This window comes from Martes martes (genome assembly GCF_963455335.1).
Source record: "Martes martes genome assembly, chromosome: 16".
Lineage (NCBI taxonomy): Eukaryota > Metazoa > Chordata > Mammalia > Carnivora > Mustelidae > Martes > Martes martes.
The window spans coordinates 15,474,155-15,492,695 of NC_137904.1; the positions used below are offsets into that span (position 1 = coordinate 15,474,155).

Below are 18,541 nucleotides of genomic sequence, written 5' to 3' on the forward strand. Positions count from 1 at the left end.
AAACACCCCTCAGGGAGCCGGCCTCCCTCCGTGCCAACAGCGCCCACCGGCCACTAGAGGGCACCTGCACTTCCAGAGATGCGGGCGGGCCCCCCAGGGGACACCGAGGGCGGAATGCAGCCACCCCTCACCCCCTGCCAGCCCTAGCCCAGCCAGTCACACGTGGGTAAGTGAAGTCCATCTGAAATCTGAATAAAGGGGAAACTGAGACACGACAGGAAAATGCTCTACGCAGTTTTCTGTATTTAAGGGAGAAAAACTGTCTATAATATTATGCATTGCCACACCGTAACAGACTAAATAACATTAAACAATGTTGTGTGTGTGTGTGTGTGTGTGTGTGTGTACACTGTTAGCTGGGTTTGATGCTCCTTTGCAACAGGAAACAGAGACCAGCTTCTGGGGAACGGGTGAAGCACCTGCACTTTTCGGAACCTTCCCAGGAACCCTGCGGGTTCTGCCGGCAAAATGAGGCAGCTTCTTGCAAAGATTTTTATAAAAACCCATTTGGGCTTTAAACCAACACAAAGTTTCTTCACCAGATCTCCCGAGCTTTCCGTGTAAGCCTTCACGCCTGCACAGAAAGCTCTGGATTTCCTGAAGGGCTTTTTTTTTTTTTTTTTTTTAATCCCTCCCGGTTGCTTAGTTCCCTTCCCTGGTCAATGAGCAGATACGTTGTCAGAGACGTGGAAAGGGCTTCGGACTAGGTGGGCCAGCTCCCCCCAGCCCTCCTCCCCTCACTGTGGGATTTCCGCCAGCCTCCTCACCCCATCTCATTTTGGTTTCTGGAGGAGGAGGAAGCCAGAGGGGACAACAGTTTCCCACAGCGGTGCCTGGAAGTTTGGTAAGTCACAGGGCAAGGGCAAATTCCCCCTAGGTTCTACTTCCCTTCCTGGTAAGGACTGGAAAACATTTTAGGAACCCATTTGTATATACAGCTGACCCTTGAACAACGGGGATGCCGACCCCCATGCAGTCAAAGACCTGGCACAGAACTTGTGACTTCCTAAAAACCAAACTACTAAGAGCTACGGTTGGCTGGAAGCCTTCCCGAGAACATAAGCAGCCAATGAAGGCATATTTCCCACATGACATGCCTTATGTACTGTATGCTTACAGTAAAGGAGACTAGGCAGAGGAAAACGTTAAGAAAATCATAAGGAAGAGAAAATACATTTACAGCACCGTAAAAACTCCGTCTGGGCCAGCGGCCCCCGGATCCATCTCCGGCTCCGGCGGTGTGTGCAGGGGACAGACCAGGCGTCACCCCTTCTTCCAGCCTCCCAGCCCCCTCTGACCTCTTTCCCAGCTGCAAGTTTGTAACCATCTTCTCAGCCATCCCCCGCCTCTGGGACCATCCAACACCGCCTTCTGAGCTCAGCTCCTTCCTGCTGACCAACCACGAGCTCCCAGGTTCATCAGATTTATTGCACCGAGGAGGGGGAGGCCATGGTCAGCCGCCTAGTCAGCCTGCACCTGCAGACCGCCTACACCTTCCTCCCTCCCTCCGGGCTTCTACTTCAGTGGTGTGGTCCTGGAGGGCTGGGCCGCTTCTTCTGGCCAGGAAAGGGCAAGGGTGTCCTTTGTCTCTTGAAGTTGCAACACCAGCGCAGCGGCTGGGCCTCTCCCTGAACACAGGGAAGCCGTCCCACTATGGGAGTGGTGAGACCTAGGACGCCGTGGCAGCTGCCGAGAGGAGGACGAGACGCTGAACCAGGTCCTTCCCGGTCAGCTGGCCCTGAGTTCTGCCTGCGCAGGCCCCACCTCTGTGATTCCCGGAGGACCGCTTCCTAGATGAGCAGGTGAAACTCCTCAAGACGCCGGTGCGCACCTGTCGCATCTCCGCAGGCTGGCCGCCCCCAGGGCTGGGCTGGACAGGACGCCCTTCCCCTTTGAAAGGCTCACTCTCAAGCACGAGGAGGAGCCTCCAGAGCCTGGTGGCCCCTGAGGGGTCCCTCTGGCATCCCCCTTGCCTGAGTTTGTGTCTCCCTGCAGCCGCTAGGCAGCTTGTAACCGCCCTGGAGCCCTTGCCCAAGCCCTGTTCCAAATGGAAACAATGAAACTTTGAGGGGGAAAAAATGGAAAGGAAAGAAAAAGAAATCTAGGTGTAAGTGAACCCACGCAGCTCAGACCCGTGTTGTTCAAGGGTCAGGTGTATATGGTAGGGAACAGTGCAGATGTGAATTCATTTTTAAACAAATGGGACTTTTCAGGGGAACTGTGGGGGATGCGCTGGGGTGCCATTCAGATCCCCCCTCCAGGCCCAGGCAGTGTAAACCACCCTCCCTTCCCCCGTGGCCATGGATGTTTGCTGCTGATAAAGCCTAGCGCCCCCCTCCTGGGACACAGCTGCAGCCCAACAGAGCCCCTTACCCAAGGTCATGCCCTCCCTTGGGCTGGCCCACATCCACAGGGGCGCGGGGGCCAAGCTTCCCCTGGCGGGGTCTCCCTGGGAGTTCCTCTGGGCTGGGACTCTTGAGCCCCACACTGTTCCAGTCCTTTCTGGGCTTTCTCTGGGGCGGTAGGCCTGTCGGTTCTGTCTCCCCTCAGTTTCTTCCTTTGCAAAACAACGAGCTCAGCTAGCTCCGACTGCATCACATGTTGCAAATGGATTGCCTGCTGGGCCCACCTGACCCGCAGACCTGTTTATCTGATCTGTGCGGAGTTCGGGGAAAGGGGGCACTGGCTCCTTCCTAAGTTGGCCGCTTTACATCCCCATCCAGATTTTCAGCTTCCCCCGGTGTCAGCATTTGGCTCATACTGAGTCTTGGTTTTCCGCTGGGCAGCCCTGGATGGGGCGGCGGTGACCCCTTTTGGAGCCCATCCTGGCCGCCTGGCATCATCTTCGGGGCCTCTGAAAGCATTCAGCCTCACCTTCTGGGCCAGACCATCTCTAAAGCCCTACCTAGCGCCAGAACCCCTGGGAGGCCAGTCTCCCCGCCAAACCCTCTGTTTCGGTTGTTTGCCCTTCCAGTGCCCTCGGTGCAGTTCTCTGTAAAGAGGGGTCAGAGAGAGACGGCCCTTTCTGGAAGCATCCTGAACACGATCCCACAAACAGTTCTGTCTCTTGCTTCTTGCATCCGAGGGGGCCTCTGTATCTAGCTCGGCTTCCAGGCTCAGCTGAGCGGCAGGCCAACGGGTCCCACCAAACCTGGTCAGCCGTGGAATCACCCGCTCAGGACGGGGATTCAAGGGCTCCACCCTGCTTCCAGACTCGGATTCCAGCGAGGGAGGCGAGGCCTGGGAATCTGCATTGGACCAGAGCCCTGGGTATGCTAATAGGCAAAGTCCTTACACCACGCTTTAGGAAACTCTGGGCTTCGTTCTTTTCTAGCCGCCTTAGCGGTGGGGAGACGTCGTGGCAGAGACGGGTCTGTAGAATCCCACAGAGCTGGGACAACCCTGACTCGTTTACCTCTACAAACTGATCTCTCGGAGCAGGAAGAGGCAGCCAGTCAGCCTTTAAGCCTCAGCTGACACCAGGGGGCCCCCGGTCAGTCCAAACGTATCAATCTCACTCCCAAATGTTTGCACCCCCCTCACCCCAAAATTCATGCTGCAATCCTACCCCCCAGTGGGATGGCCTTAGGAGACAGGGCCTTCTGGGGGTGGTGAGACCACGAGGGGGGGAGCCCTCAGAAGGGAGAGGAGGACACAGTGAGAAGACCGTGACCTTGGACCTTCCCAGCCTCCAGAGCCATGTGAAGCATTTCTCCCATTTGCAGACCACCCGGGCCCGTGGTATTCTGTGTTACCGCCCAGATGGACTGAGATGCTGGTCTGTTGCTTGACGATGCAAAGAAATGAAGGCGATTTTCATGCCTGAGCTGAGAAAGTCGCGTTCCTCACAACACTCAAAATTCCAGAGCAGGAGCTGAACCCGAAACCAAGCCGGCCTTCCAGGAACCAGTTACTTACGGATGGGTGATGCGTCTGAAGATGGCATAGGGCTCCTGGATCCGCTGTCTCAGCTCCCGCGCCCAACGGAGACCCCCGGCCACAGTGGGCATGTTCTTATGCACCGAGGAGAACCCTGGGGACACGGCACAGGTGGAATGAGTGAGGCCCTGGCTCCCAGCCCTACCCGGGAACACCTGCCCCCAGGTGCCCTGCCTTCACGTGCTAATGTCACACTGAAGCGAGGAGGGGGCTCCCAGGAGATGGGCATGTAGGCTCAGCGGTACGGAGGGGTGACCTTGGGGAGAACATTAAATGCAGTCAGAGCATGGGGGTGCCCAGCCCAGCCCTGCCACTCACTGGCTTTCTGGCTTCCTGCATATCAGCCCCAGCTGGGGGCCTCTTTAGAACTACTGAGCCTCTGACCGGCCTTCAACTTTCTGATTTAATTGGTCTGGGTGGGGCCGGGTAGTCTATTTTCAAAACTTCTGGAGAGGAATTCAATTGTATATTCAGGGCTGAAACCCTCCCCCCCTCCCCCCCTTAAACAGGAAATGCGATCTCTTGGGGCCTCAGTTTTTTTTCACCTATAAAATGGGAATGATATCTTCCCTGCTTCATTTCCATGGTTTCTCTGAGAATTCACTAAAGTTATGAGACAGGCCACGTGGATTGTGAGCTGCTTGACCAGAGTTAGTGCAGTCTGGATAGTCTGACTTTGGTCCGTGCTGTGGGCTTCTTTGCTCATGATTAGTTGTCACGACTGAATAAGATTAGATTTTTTTTTTTTTTTTTTAAATCTCAGAACATTTGGTGGGAACCAGCCACTGCTTCTAACTAGCAACTTGAGCAGAATAGTGGTCTCTTCCTTTATTTTGCCACAGACCCCACTGCTCCCTGATGTAGTAGACCCAACCCAGATTTATTATAGTAACTTTCTGCCTGACCTCCACAGCAGGTAAAATTCTACAATGACACCAATGACCCTCACCCTTGCATAATCCTCTTCTCTTTACTGTGGTGGGAAATGGCTACAATGAGAAAGCACTCCTGCGATGATATGTGAGCAAAAGGGAAATGATTGCAGGTGGGCCTGACTCAATCAGGTGAGTCCTCTAAAAGCAGACTGTTTTCTCTGGTTGCTGGCAGAAGGAGAAGCCAGGGATTGGAAGCATGAGAAGGACTCAACATGCCACTAGTGCTTTGAGGATGGAGGCTGCTATACAGCCCGGCCACACAGTAAGGAAGGGGACTGGCTGGCTTTCAGTCACTAAGTGCCCTCCCCCCCCCACCCCCCCACCCCCGCCTGGCAGCCAGTGAGGAATGGCAGACCTCAGACCGACAGTCACAAGGAACTGGATTCTCCCAACAAAAGGAACTGGAAAATGGATTTTCCCCCCAAAGGCTCCTGATGAGAACTTGGCTGCCTGACTCTATGATTTCAGCCCTGGGGCCCTCTGGGTGGAGAGTAAGGCACATAAAGCTGGGCTCTGACCTACAGAACGATGAGCCAAAAGATGGGTATTGTTTTCTTTAAGCCTCAGACATCACAATAATTCACTGAGCAGCAGTAGAAAATTAATAAGGCCTCAGAAGGCATGTGAACTTTCAGATTCTGCAATCTGACCAGAGGAAGGCATGACCCTGGCCCCACAGATTTGCTGGGAATGATCTCCTACCTGGAATCGTTTCTTAATGACCTCGCTAGAAAACCTGCTTATCCACAGAGTGGTCCTGCTCCTCTCTTGCTTAAAAACCTTGGAAATTTTCCTGGTGCCTGAATAATGAGTTCCAGATTCCTAAATCTGGCCCCAAATTCCATGGCTCACCTAATCTCCCTCCATACACCTTCTTCAGCCAGGGGCAGCTCAGACTGGTCACCTTCCACATCCTCTCCTTCATCCTCTACTTCAGAGCCCTTCGCCACTTCTCCTTGGCTATCCGCTCCCCAGGCCTGCAGGGCTCAGCTCAAGGCCACCTAGGCCACACGCGCTCCCTCAGATCTCCCAGCCACAAGCCATCTTATGTCATTACGGTTCTTCATGGGGCAAGCTGAACACTACTTCTGTTCTGCTCTGTGTTCTTGTTAATATCGCTCATACCCAATGTGTTCCCTAAAGAATCACCTTTTAGAATTAATTCCTTTATCCCTCATCCTGGCCTGCCTCTCCTATAAGTGCCCACAAATGTGTCCTGTACCTAGCAAGGACTCGATAAATGTTTGTAGAGCTGAATTGGACTTGTGTTTGACTTTCAATCGCATAAGACAGGGCCTCTAAGAACTGCCATAAAAATGGAGAAATCATGCCTTGGCATGGTGCCACCCTCTGTTGGGCTCCTGCTAGGGTCAACTCCTACATCATGCTAAGGTCTCCACCAGAGGCAGGCAAGACCTCACTGCTCTGGGTCAGCTGCCAGTCTTGGCCCCGGACACAAGGGAACGCACAGTTCTGTGAATTCTACAATGACCTGAGATGGTCTGAAATTTCAGGCAAGAAGGTTGTGCTTTGTTTTCTTGGAGAGTATCAGGGATTCCCTCATGGCCATTTCACAGATAGAAGCGGAGTGAGTTGCACCCTTCCCGGTAACACAAGTGTCCCCATCCAAATCTGCAGCCAACAGACCTACCATGTTCTGCCTCCTCCTGGATGCGCTGACTGTAGATGGCCCTCACTGTATCCAGGTCTTTGATGAACATTTGGATGAGCAGCAAGTATTTTTCAGAAGCATCCTGTGCTATCAGTGGTCTTTCCAGGAGTTTCCCTGCAATGTCCAGCAGCTGCAGAAGAGGCAGAGAGAGAAAAAGAAGTAGTCACAGAGTCAACCTTTCTAAGGCTACCTACATCCTGTGTCTTGGCTTCTCCTTCATATAGCCATCAACAGAAGAGGATCAAAAAATGTTATTGTGACTATCTATAATTATGAATGGGTTGAGAGTGATAGTGTGGTCCCCTCTCTTTGCTTTTAAAAAAAAAAAACATTTTATTTATTTATTTGACAGAGAGAGAGAGAGTGTGTCCAAGGTGGGGAAGGGCAGAGAGAGAGGGAGAAGCAGGGAGCCCAACATGGGGCTCGACCCCAGGGCCTGAGATCATGACCTGAACCGAAGTCAGACCCTTAATTGAGCCACTGAGGCCCCCCTCTCCTTCGCTTCTAATGAGGAAGGAGTCCTGTCTGCTAAATTAGATGCTGAACTCGGATGTGTCAAGAGATTCTGGGTAAAGGACCAAACAAAGAGAAAACTGAAGATGTCAGAAAGGTGAAGTTCTCCATTAAAAAAAAAAAAAAGGAAGAAGAAGAAGTAAAATAGAGGTGGAGGTTGAAGATGGAGATGAGATGAAGAAGCTAAGCGGGCTGGGTATTGGGAAGAATGTGGAAAGCTAAAATCTGAGGGTGGGAGCAAGAAAAAAGTTTCAGAGAGAATGAATCCTGGAAGTAATTTCTGGAATGAGTTCAAATGCTTAGAAAGGAATCCTACTAGTGTTCCCATACCAGGTAGGGAGCCGCACTATTTATAAAAGGTTGTGTGTATCTGTACTCAGCGGCTAACGAAGCCTGGCATGCTGGGTTACCTGGTATCCTAGGATAGCGTGGACTCACCCTTCTGAGGTTTGAGCCTCTTCTACAATTGTCCCACCAGTCATTAAAGCTACCTGAGGACATTTCCAGTGACTGGAAACATATCCACTTCTCAAGGAAGTCCATTCCACCTTTTAATAGCTTTCAGAAATCTCTCTCCTCCACTGAGCCAAAAGCTGTCTCCTGGTAACTGCCACTGACCAGTCCAGGTTCTAATCCTTAAGCCTTTACAGAGTGAGTTCCTTTGTAGTTTATAGAAGGTCGATCATGCGCTGCAAAAGTGTCATGTCACCCAATAAGTCTCAGTCAGAATTCTCAGTATGCCGGCATTTGTGTACTCCTCATCCGAAGCCGCCTCCCTATTTTTCCATCTTGTTCCTGCCCTGCAATGGAGGGCAAGGGTACAGTCTTCTCATTCTAGTTGCTAGTAGCTGACTCCTATAACCAGTTACTCGCAGGGTTTGGTTCAGCTTGAATCAACTGGGCAGCACTGGTTAAATAGCATGGTGCAACAGAGTCAAGGATTCAGGATGGCAACCACAGTAGACTTCTCCACTTTTAATGGCCACCCAACTGATAAGGCCGAAAGAGAGCGTTCCAGAAGAAACCCTTAAAAAAATTTAAGTAATCTCTGTACCCGACATGGGGCTCAAACCCACGGCCCCAAGATCAAGAGTCACATGCTCTTCTATGGGAAAGAGAAACCAAAAGTAACAAAGACTAGAAAGGAACAGAGACAATCTACAGGAATAGCAACTTTATAGGTAATAAAATGGCACTAAATTCATATCTTGCAATAATTACTCTGTAAGTGGCCTAAATTCTCTAATCAAAAGACACAGGGTATCAGAATGGATAAAAAAAAATTAAGACCCATCGATATGTTGCTTACAAGAGGCTCCTTTTAGACTCAAAGACTCAAAGACTCCTCTAGACTGAAAGTAAGGGGGTGGAGAATCACTTATCATGCTGATGGACATTGAAAGAAAGCCGGAGGAACCCCACTTATATCAGACAAACTAGATTTAAACCAAAGACTGTAATAAGAGATGAAGAAGGACATGATGTCATAATAAAGGGGTCCATCCAATAAGAATATCTAGTGATTGTACATATCTATGTCCCTAACTTGGGAGCAGCCAAATATAAAGTCAATGCGTGACAAACTTAAAGAAACTCATAGATGATAATACAATAACAGTAGGGCATTTAACACCCTCCTCACAGCAATGGACAGATCATCTATACAGAAGATCAACATGGAAACAAGGGCTTTGAATGACACATTAGACCATATAGACTTCACAGATAAATTCAGAGCATTTCATCTTAAAGCAGCAGACCACACATTCTTTTCAAGTGCACATGGAACATTCTCCAGAATAGATCACACACTGGGTCACAAATCAAGAATCAATGATACAAAAAGATTGAGATCATACCATGCATATTTTCAGACCACAACACTATGAAACTTGAAGTCAACCCCAAGAAAAAATTTGGAAGGACCACAAAAACATGGAGGTTAAAGAGCATCCTACTAAAGAATGAATGGGTCAACCAGGAAATTAAAGAAGAATCTTAAAAATACATGGGAGCAAATGAAAATGAAAACATGACCGTTCAAAATATCTGAGATCCAGCAAAGGTTGTCCTAAGGAAGTGTTCTGCAATACAGGCCTTCCCCAAGAAGCAAGAAAATCTCAAATATACAACCTAATCTTACACCTAAAGGAGCTGGAAAAAGAACAGCAAATAAAGCTTAAGCCCAGCAGGAGAAGGGAAATAATGAAGATTAGAGCAGAAATCAATGATATAGAAATCAAAAGAACAGTAGAACAGATCAACAGAACTAGGAACAGATTCTTTGAAAGAATTAACAAAATTGAAAAACCCCTAGCCAGACTTATGAAAAAGAAAAGAGAAAGGACTCAAATAAATAAAATCCTGAAGGAAAGAGGAGAGATCATACCAACACTACAAAAATACAAACAATTAGAAGAGAATATTATGAGCAATTATATGCCAACAAATTAGGCAATCAGGAAGAAATGGATAAATTCCTAGAAACACATAAACTACCAAAACTGAAACAGGAAGAAATAGAAGAATCTAAACAGACCCATAACAAGCAAAGAAATGGAATCAGTCATCGAAAATCTCCCAACAAACAGGAGTCCAGGGCCAGATGGCTTTCTAGGGGAATTCTACCAAACATTTAAAGAAGATTTAATACTTATTCTTCTGAAACTGCTCAAAAAAATTAAATGGAAGGAAAACTTCCAAACTCATTCTATGAGGTCAGCATTACCTTGACTCTAAAACCAGACAAATACCTCATTGAAAAGGAGAATTACAGACCAATATCCCTAATGAACAGGGATGCCAAAATTCTCAACAAGATATTAGTCAATCAGATCCAACAGTACACTAAAAGGATTATTCACTGTGACCAAGTGGGATTTATTCGTGGGCTGCAAGGGTGGTTGAACATCCAGAAGTCAATCAACATGATACACCACATTAATAAAAGAAAGGACAAGAATCATATGACCCTCTCAATAGATGCAGAAAAAGCATTTGACAAAATAGAGCTTCCTTTCTTGATCAAAACCCTCAACAATGTAGGGATGGAGGGAACATACCTCAACATCATAAAGGTCATATTAAGGAGACCCACAGTCCCCTTCTCAATGGGGAAAAACTGAGAACTTTCTCCCTAAGATCAGGAACATGACAGAGATGTCCACTCTCACCACTGCTGTTTAACATGTACTAGAGGTCCTAGCCCCAGCAATCAGTCGGACAACAAAAAGAAATAAAAAAATATAAAATAAAAAATAAAGTCTTTATAGGCAAAAAACTAGTGGAATTTTCATTCTTTGGAGATAATATGATACTCTATGTAGAAAACCTGAAAGACTCCACCAAAAAAATTGCTAGAACTGATAGTGGAATTCAGCAAAGTTGCAGAATATAAAATCAATGCACAGAAGTCTGCTGCATTTCTGTACACCAACAACGAAGCATCAGAGAGAGAAATCACGGAATCGATCCCCTTTACAATTGCACCCAAAAGCATAAGACAGCTAGGAATAAACCTAACCAAAGTAAAAGATCTGTGCTCTGAAAACTACAGAACACTTATGAAAGAAATTGAGGAAGACACAAAGAGATGGAAAAACATTCCATGCTCATGAATTGGAAGAACAAACATTGTTAAAATGTCCGTACTACCTGAAACAATCTACGCACTCAAAGCAATTCCTATCAAAATAATACCAGCATTTTTCACAGAGCTGGAACAAACAATTCTAAAATTTCCATGAAACCAGAAAAGACCCTGAAGAGCCAAAGGAATGTTGAAAAAGAAAACCAAAGCTTGTGGCATCACAATTCCAGGCTTCAAACTCTATTACAAAGCTGTAGTCATCAAGACAGTATCATATTGGCACAAAAACAGACAGATCCAAGGGACAGAGTAGAGAATCCAGAAATGGACCCTCAATTGTATGGTCAACTAATCTTCAGCAAAGCAAGAAAGAATATTCAATGGAAAGAAGTCTCTCTTAAACAAATGGTGTTGGGAAAATTGGGTAGCCACATGCAGAGGAATGAAGTTGGACCACTGTCTTACACCATACACGAAAATAAACGCAAAATGGATGAAAGACCTAAATGTGAGACAGGAATTCATTAAAATCCTAGAGGAGAACTTAGCAACCTCCTTGACCTCAGCCACAGCAACTTCTTACTAGACACGTCTCCAAAGGCAAGGGAAACAAAAGCAAAAATGAACTATTGGGACTTCATCAGGATAAAAAGCTTCTGCACAGCAAAGGCAACAATCAACAAAACTAAAAAAGCAACCTATAGAACAGGAGAAGATATTTTCAAATGTCTTATCAGATAAAGGGCTGGTATCCAAAATCTGTAAAGAACTCATCAAACACAACACCCAAAAAGCAAAAAACATCTAGTCAAGAAATGGGCAGAAGACATGAACAGACATTTCTGCAAAGACGACATCCAGATGGCCAACAGACACATGAAAAAGTGCTCCACATCACTTGGCATCAGGGAAATAGAAATCAAAACCACAATGAGATACCACCTCACACCAGTCAGAATGGCCAAAATTAACAAGTCAGGAAACGACAGATGTTGGCGAGGATGTGGAGAACAGGGAACCCTCTTACACAGCTGGTGGGAAACAGTGTGGAGGTTTCTCAAAAAGTTGATAACAGAGGTACCCTATGACCTAGCAATTGTGTATTTACCCCAAAGATACAAATGTAGTGACCTGAAGGGGCACGTGTACCCAAATGTTTATAGCAGCAATGTCCGCAATAGCCAAACTATGGAAAGAGGCCTGATGTCTATGGACAAATGAAGGGATGAGAAGATATGTGCGCACGCATGCGTGCAAACACACACACACACACACACACACACACACACACACAAAATGGAATATTATTCAGCCGTCAAAAACCGAAATCTTACCACTTGCAACGACGTGGACAGAACTAGAGGGTATTATGCTAAGCAAAGTCAGTCAGTCAGAGAAAGACAAATACAATATGATTTCACTCATATGCAGCATTTAAGAAACAAAACAAATGAACACAGGTGAAGGGAAGGAACAGTAAAGTAAGATGAAAACAGAGAGACAAACCGTAGAAGACTCTTAACTACAGGAAACAAACTGAGGGCTGCTGGAGGGGAGGGGGGTGAGAGGATGGGGTAACTGGGGGACAGGCATGAAGGAGGGCACTTGACGTAATGAGCGCTGGGTGTCATATGCAACTGATGAATCACTAAATTCTACCCCTAAAACCTACCCCTCAAACAAATAATACACTATGTTAACTAACTTGAAATTAAATAATATTAAAGTGGGGGAAAAAGAAAAAAAGAGCTGCAAACTCTTCTGACTAAGCTAGCCAGGCATCTCCAGAATAACTCTTTTGAAATGTATTTTTATGTTGCTGTGTTTCTAGAAAAGCATTCATAATCAACCTGAGAAGCCCAATTCTGTCCAGTCCTTTGTCCTAACTAGTTTACCCACAGTACTACTGGATTGACAGGAACAATTGTTCTCTGCAAGGAACAAAACAGTGGGAAGAGGATCCTTTCCCTCCTCTGCTAGGGTTGGGGGGGTCGGTGGGGGGGGATAGAGACTGGAGCACAACAGCGCCCCCCTACCTACCCCACCACCACTGTCCTACTGCTCAAACCTTAAAGGCGTGCTCCAAACCGGGGGCATCATCGAAGGCTTGACTGAAGATAGTTCCCAGTCTTCGGTCAAGATCTTCTACTCTCTGGTTAAATTCACACACGTCGTTTTCAAATTCCTGAAGAGATGTCACATGGACAGAAGACAAACATGATCTCCTCAAGTTCACTCCCACTACGCTCTTTACTACAACCTCTGTCCTTGAGTTGGCTATTCCAAGGATTTGTTGTAACTTTCTTTTTTTTTTTTTAAGATTTTATTTATTTATTTGGCAGGCAGAGATCAGAAGGTAGGCAGAGAGGCAGGCAGAAAGAGAGAGGGAAGCAGGCTCCCCGCTGAGCAGAGAGCCCGATGCGGGCCTCGATCCCAGGACCCTGGGATCATGACCTGAGCCGAAGGCAGAGGCTTTAACCCACTGAGCCACCCAGGCACCCTTATTGTAACTTTCTAAACTTCACCTTGGCATTGCCTACTTTTTGCCCACGTAGACAATTACCCTGTTATTGCCGTTTTGTTTTCCTAGACCCTAGGCAAAAGGGTAAAGTGAGTCGGATGGGAGGTTGGCACTGTGTCACCGTCTCTCGGGGCTCCTCTCCTACCTCCTGAAGCCCCAAGGCCAGCTCATGCCGCCCCAAAGTCCACCCCGGCGGCACAGCCCCAGCAACGAGGTTAGCCTGTCATTACCACCTACGCTCCTTCCGCCCCCAACTCAAAATCCTATTTTTTTTTTTTTAGTGCAAACAAACTAATCTGGTCATTAGAAGAAAAGCAAGCTAATTAAACAAATACCCATGATTTCTTCTAAGTACACTTTAATTGGTTAGGGACGGCAGCTAGCCATTGTTCCTCCCGTTGCCAAATTTAGCAAATAAAGTTACAAGACACCCAGTTCAATTTAAAATTCAGATCAACAGTGAATATATACATATATTTTGAGGGTAAGCACGTCTCAATTATTGTATTTTATTGGGCAGCCCCAAGTGTGTTCTCTTCTTAGAAGGTACCAATTTCCCGAGAAGCCTGGTTAACTCAAAGCTCTGATCTGCGCAATCATTACCTGTGATTATGGCTTCACAACACTGATGCATATTCTTACGAAAAGACAAAGGGAAATAGAAAAGCGTAGCCGTTTTCTCCCTCCCAAACCCAACCACACTAACACTGTAGGGTGTTTCCCTATGCATGTAGGGTGTGGTGCGTTTATTTTGTCATTTGGTAGGAAACACACGGTATATATCTTATTTTGTTACCTGTCCCCCACACCCTTTTTTCCCCCATACTTCAGATTCATGGAATTTTTAGAAAGGGATATTTTCTGGGTTTGGCCAACTAATCCCCCACTGTCGGAAGCAGATTTCTGCTAAATGTCTTTCTCCTCTTCCCCTCCTGTACTCTTGTAATTGCTTCTCCCGTAACTCACCTCTCCCTCCCCAGCATTCCAGTCCCTGTTTCTGTACTGACCCTTCCGCTGCTTTTTTCCCTGCTGCAGGCTTGGACCCACAAGTCTCAGATGTCCCCGGGCTACAGGTGACAGGTGGGCTCCTGTGTCCTTTGATCCTGCCTACTGCAACACTGGCCCCCTCTTCCTCTAGAGGACTCCCTCCGGAACCAGGGCCAAAGGAAATACACAGGGAAAATGCGTGTAAACACCCAGACCTTCCCGCCTGGAGGCATCTGAGAAAGAGAAGAAAGCTTGCAAGTTAGCTTTTCCAAGCCTCACCGTGCTCTGGGGGTCCAAGCAGTCATAAGAGGACTCTGAGAAGACCCCGTACATCTCTTGAAATCCGTCGTACATTTGCTGGACCTGTTGGCTCAGGGCGTTCCCTCTTATGCCACTAAATTCAAGCTTTCCCAGTTGGTGGAAATCCAGGGTTGTCTTCAGGAGATTCTGCAATGGGGAGGGACAATGCACAAAGTAGTTAAATGCACAAAATAGTTAAATGCACAAAATACTTAAAATGGGAACACCAGGGGCACCTGGGAGGCTCAGGTGGTTGAGCATCTCCCTTTGGCTCAGGTCATGATCTTGGGGTCCTGGCATCCAGCCCCACATCGGGCTCCCTGCTCATTGGGGAGTCTGCTTCTTCCTCTCCCTTTACCCCTCCCCCTGCTTGCACTGTGCTTCTCTCTCAAATAAATAAATAAAATGGTTAAAAATAAAATAAAATACTAACAATAGTAGCGGCAGCAGATAATACAGTAGTGCTGGGAAGAGCTAGAAATCACTGGGGTGGTGGTTGCTTAGGAAAATATGAAGACGATTAATATTGGGATCTTATTATTAGATTGGGTTGGTACAAACAACTCTTGGTGAAACTCACCAATAAGGCAAAGAGAAAGTACACATAAATAAAATTCACACAAACCAAAAAAAAAAAGAAAAGAAAAAAATCAAATTTATGCTTCAGACTCTTTCCGTGTTCTCGAATAAATAATAAAACTTAACAACATTATTTGCATGATTGGTAGCTTTCCTTCTGATTAAAAAAAAAAAATCCATTTCAATGGGAGCATGTTGTCTAGTTCTAGAAGGACAGCAATCTTAGGGGATATTGACGGAAAGCGGATCCTCCAAACAGTCCCGAGGACAAGCCAAGGGGGAGACACCACCACTCCCAGCACCCACCCCTGCCAAGAAAAGTCAAGTGCAGGGTGTTCTTGCAACAAGTGTCTGTAGCCACGGCACCCCGTGTGGCCAGCTAGGTGGTGGGGGTGGGGGCAATCACGTGACATCTCTGTGTCGGGTTTCTTCATCTGTAACAGGGTAACAATAGTAGGAATGAAATAAGTCAGTGCTGGCTTAGGATTTAGGTCAGTGCCTGGTACGCACTTAATACACGGTATGTATTACTGTCACTGTGGTCGTTGATATGGCCATGTCCCGGCCGTGCTCAGAATTAAGGGACAGATGGACAGCTCAGAGCCTTAGGTAGGAACCCCTCCCAAGCCCCCAGAAGCTGCTTCGTCTGACAGGATCCTCCAGAACACCCTAACATGACAGACTGCATTTATCTCTCATGAATTCTGGTCTGAAATCACAACCTACAAACCAAGACTCTCCCCTTACAACTTCCAGTGTAAGTGCATGAGTCTTTGACAAGAGAGAGGAAGAGAATGATGGCCCTTTGGGTGGTTTTGGGGTCTTCTACCCTGAAGGAGATTGAAGGGCAAGTACACGAAACACTGTGTCACAGGGGAGAAAACCCAGCGGGTCCCGGTTCCATTCCGAGAACTCCCTGCTGCCAATGGCCACCGCTACAGGTTGACCAGCCAGCCCGGTGAAAGCCTGCCCAGACTCCTTTCTCTCCCTGGGACCCCAAGACCAGCAACAGAGATAGGGGCATAGGGAAGTGCTAAGATGGGGCTGGTTTGCCCTGCGTTACCAGGAGGACACCCTGAAGCCTGGAGCAGCCCATCGAACAACCCTTGTCCTCAGCTATGCTCAGGCATGTTCGTCAGCAAGCGGCTTGAGTCAAGGAGGAGAGAAGCAGAGAGAACCAGCCATGGAGAAGGAAGACCTACGCCTGGACCAGAGGCTCTTTCTTGCCTCTGATGGTGGGAAATGGGGCAGACTTTATGTAAAAACATGGTTCAGGGACGTCTGGGTGGCTCCGTTGTTAAGTTTCTGCCTTTGGCTCAGGTCATGATCCCAGGGTCCTGGGATCGAGCCCCGATTCACCCTCCCTGCTCAGCGGGAAGCCTGCTTCTCTCTCTTCCACTCCCCCTGCTTGTGTTCCCTCTCTCGCTGTGTCTCTCTGTGTCAAATAAATAAATAAACTCTTTAACAAAAATAAAAAATAAAAATAAAAACACGGTTCAACTTTACATACAGGGAGGAAAACAGAAATGAATTTGATTTAAATGAAATTGACTTAAGTAGTAAATCAAATCATTCAAAAAGTGCTTAGTTGTAATCAGTGTGATAGGAGAAAGGTGTTTGTGCTACGGAATATCACCTGGGTACTTATCTTTCCTAATTCCGCGGAATTTCAACTTCAATTTTTAGGAAAATACTCTCTAACCACGTTAAAAGGCAGATGCATCCCGACAGGTTTGATGACATCAGAAAACTAGATGGTATTTTTTTTGCACTATTTTAGTCTCAAGCCTACTTGAAGCATGGTCTTGGGTCCCAGAAATACCACAGGATCTTCAGCCCCTGGGAGTCCTAGACACCGGAGAAACATTTGTTGAATAGAAAACTGTACGATCGGTAAACTCGCACTTAGCTACAACGGCTCCGGGAGACGGTGACAGGTCGGCAGAGACCCTAAAAACCAGGGACTCTAGAGCAATTGGAGCAAATAAGAAAAATCAGAGAAGAGAAGCACACTAAGTAGCATGGTGAGACTGCCATGAAGTGTCTGGAGGGCCTCGGTCAAGTGCAAGGCAGACCCCAGTGTGGTCCTACTCAGAGGGCTGAAATAAGGCAAATGAGGGAAGAGGACAAAAAAGTGGATTTGGCCTCAACTGGCAGGTTGCACTTGTAACACACCCTGCGCTTGACCCTGCTGACCTACCCAAAATGGCAATTTCACGTGGTTCCACTTAATAAAACAGAAGCCTCTTGTGCCTAGAAATGCCGGACTATATATAGAACGGAGCGGTAAGAGAGGTAGTGAGCTCTCCATCACGGCATGGCTTTTAGAAGAAGTCTGACATCAGAGACGTCGTAGAGAAGGTTCCTGAATCAGGCGGAAAGTTGTCTCCCAACTGTGGAAACAGACATTGTAGGATGTTGACTACGACTTTCATACTTAACATATCTGAACGCCAGTTCTTTCCATTGTTTATTTAGACATCCTCGCAAAACAGATAAAAGGTAATTCAAGCCAATATGAGGCTTAACTGATGCTTAAAAATATCCTAGGACCAAGGGCTCAAAGGCCCTGGGTCCCCCCCCAAACCTGGTCTGCCATTTCCCAGCTATGCAGCTTCAAGCAAGACACCCAACTTCCCTAAATGAACCTCACCTGCCCGTGCACACACCACGTGGTTTGCTAACCCCTGACACGGCGAGTGCCTTGGTGTGACTTCCATATGCGGTGGCCACTGTCATGCATTACCATCGCGCTGATGTCACTAGCTCAGGGTGGTGGGTGAGAGAGGTCCAAGGGCTGATAGACAGCTCCTGGCCAGATCCCCCAAAGAGCATGGGGTCCCAGGCGGCCGACTGGCTGCTTGGGTCCTCTGCAACGACTGAGCAACCTTTAACAGCGGCGATGGGGGGGGGGCAGGGCTCCACTTGTGCCGTGGCCCATGAGGCGTGGACTTGAAAGCGGGAATGATGACCAAACCCCACAAACACAAGCCTGGTCTCGAAGGAGAGGTCACGCCACCCGTCTTAAAAGAAATGTCTCCAGAATTCATTAAGGGAGAGCACAAAGCAGGCATTCATGGATGAAAATCTTGAAAGGTCGTTGGGTGAAAGACTGTTTTCTTTACCTTTCGACAGAGGCCGACCTTATGTAGCTAATGGTCTCCTACGTGGCCGCATGCTCGGGCCGGCTGAAAGGGAAGCCGCCCCAATTAGGCTGGGGAGAAGGAGGCAGCAGAGCGGCTGCAGATGGTGGAAGGAGCCGAGGAACGTGGTGCACATTAGGTCAGCTGATTACCTCTCCCCCTGCTAATCACCTCGCATAAAGCCTCAGCAGGAAATCATTTTGTCTCCAAGTGAATCACAGCTTTACAGCAATTTGATCATGAAAGAAAGGAGGGTTCTCTCCAAGCTGCTTTGGACATTGTGGGTAGGGAAGAGGCTGCAGGCAGAAACAGAAGGGGAGGGGGGAGGAGAGGGGAGGAGGGGGAGGATCTGCCACTTCCCTG

General features: G+C 47.6%; 1 protein-coding gene across 2 annotated transcripts in view; it reads right to left on the minus strand.

Moving 5' to 3' along the window:
- The window catches only part of DNAH9 (dynein axonemal heavy chain 9), a gene marked incomplete at its 5' end in the record, with an annotated part of 326,297 nt that overhangs the window by 287,258 nt on the left and 20,498 nt on the right, over nt 1–18,541 (minus strand). For both annotated transcript variants that reach the window (XM_080827022.1, XM_080827021.1), the window contains 4 exons: nt 3,919–4,033; nt 6,526–6,676; nt 12,717–12,833; nt 14,436–14,603. In XM_080827022.1, coding sequence (XP_080683148.1) covers nt 3,919–4,033; nt 6,526–6,676; nt 12,717–12,833; nt 14,436–14,603 — 551 coding nt within the window. The remainder of the gene's footprint in view (nt 1–3,918; nt 4,034–6,525; nt 6,677–12,716; nt 12,834–14,435; nt 14,604–18,541) is intronic.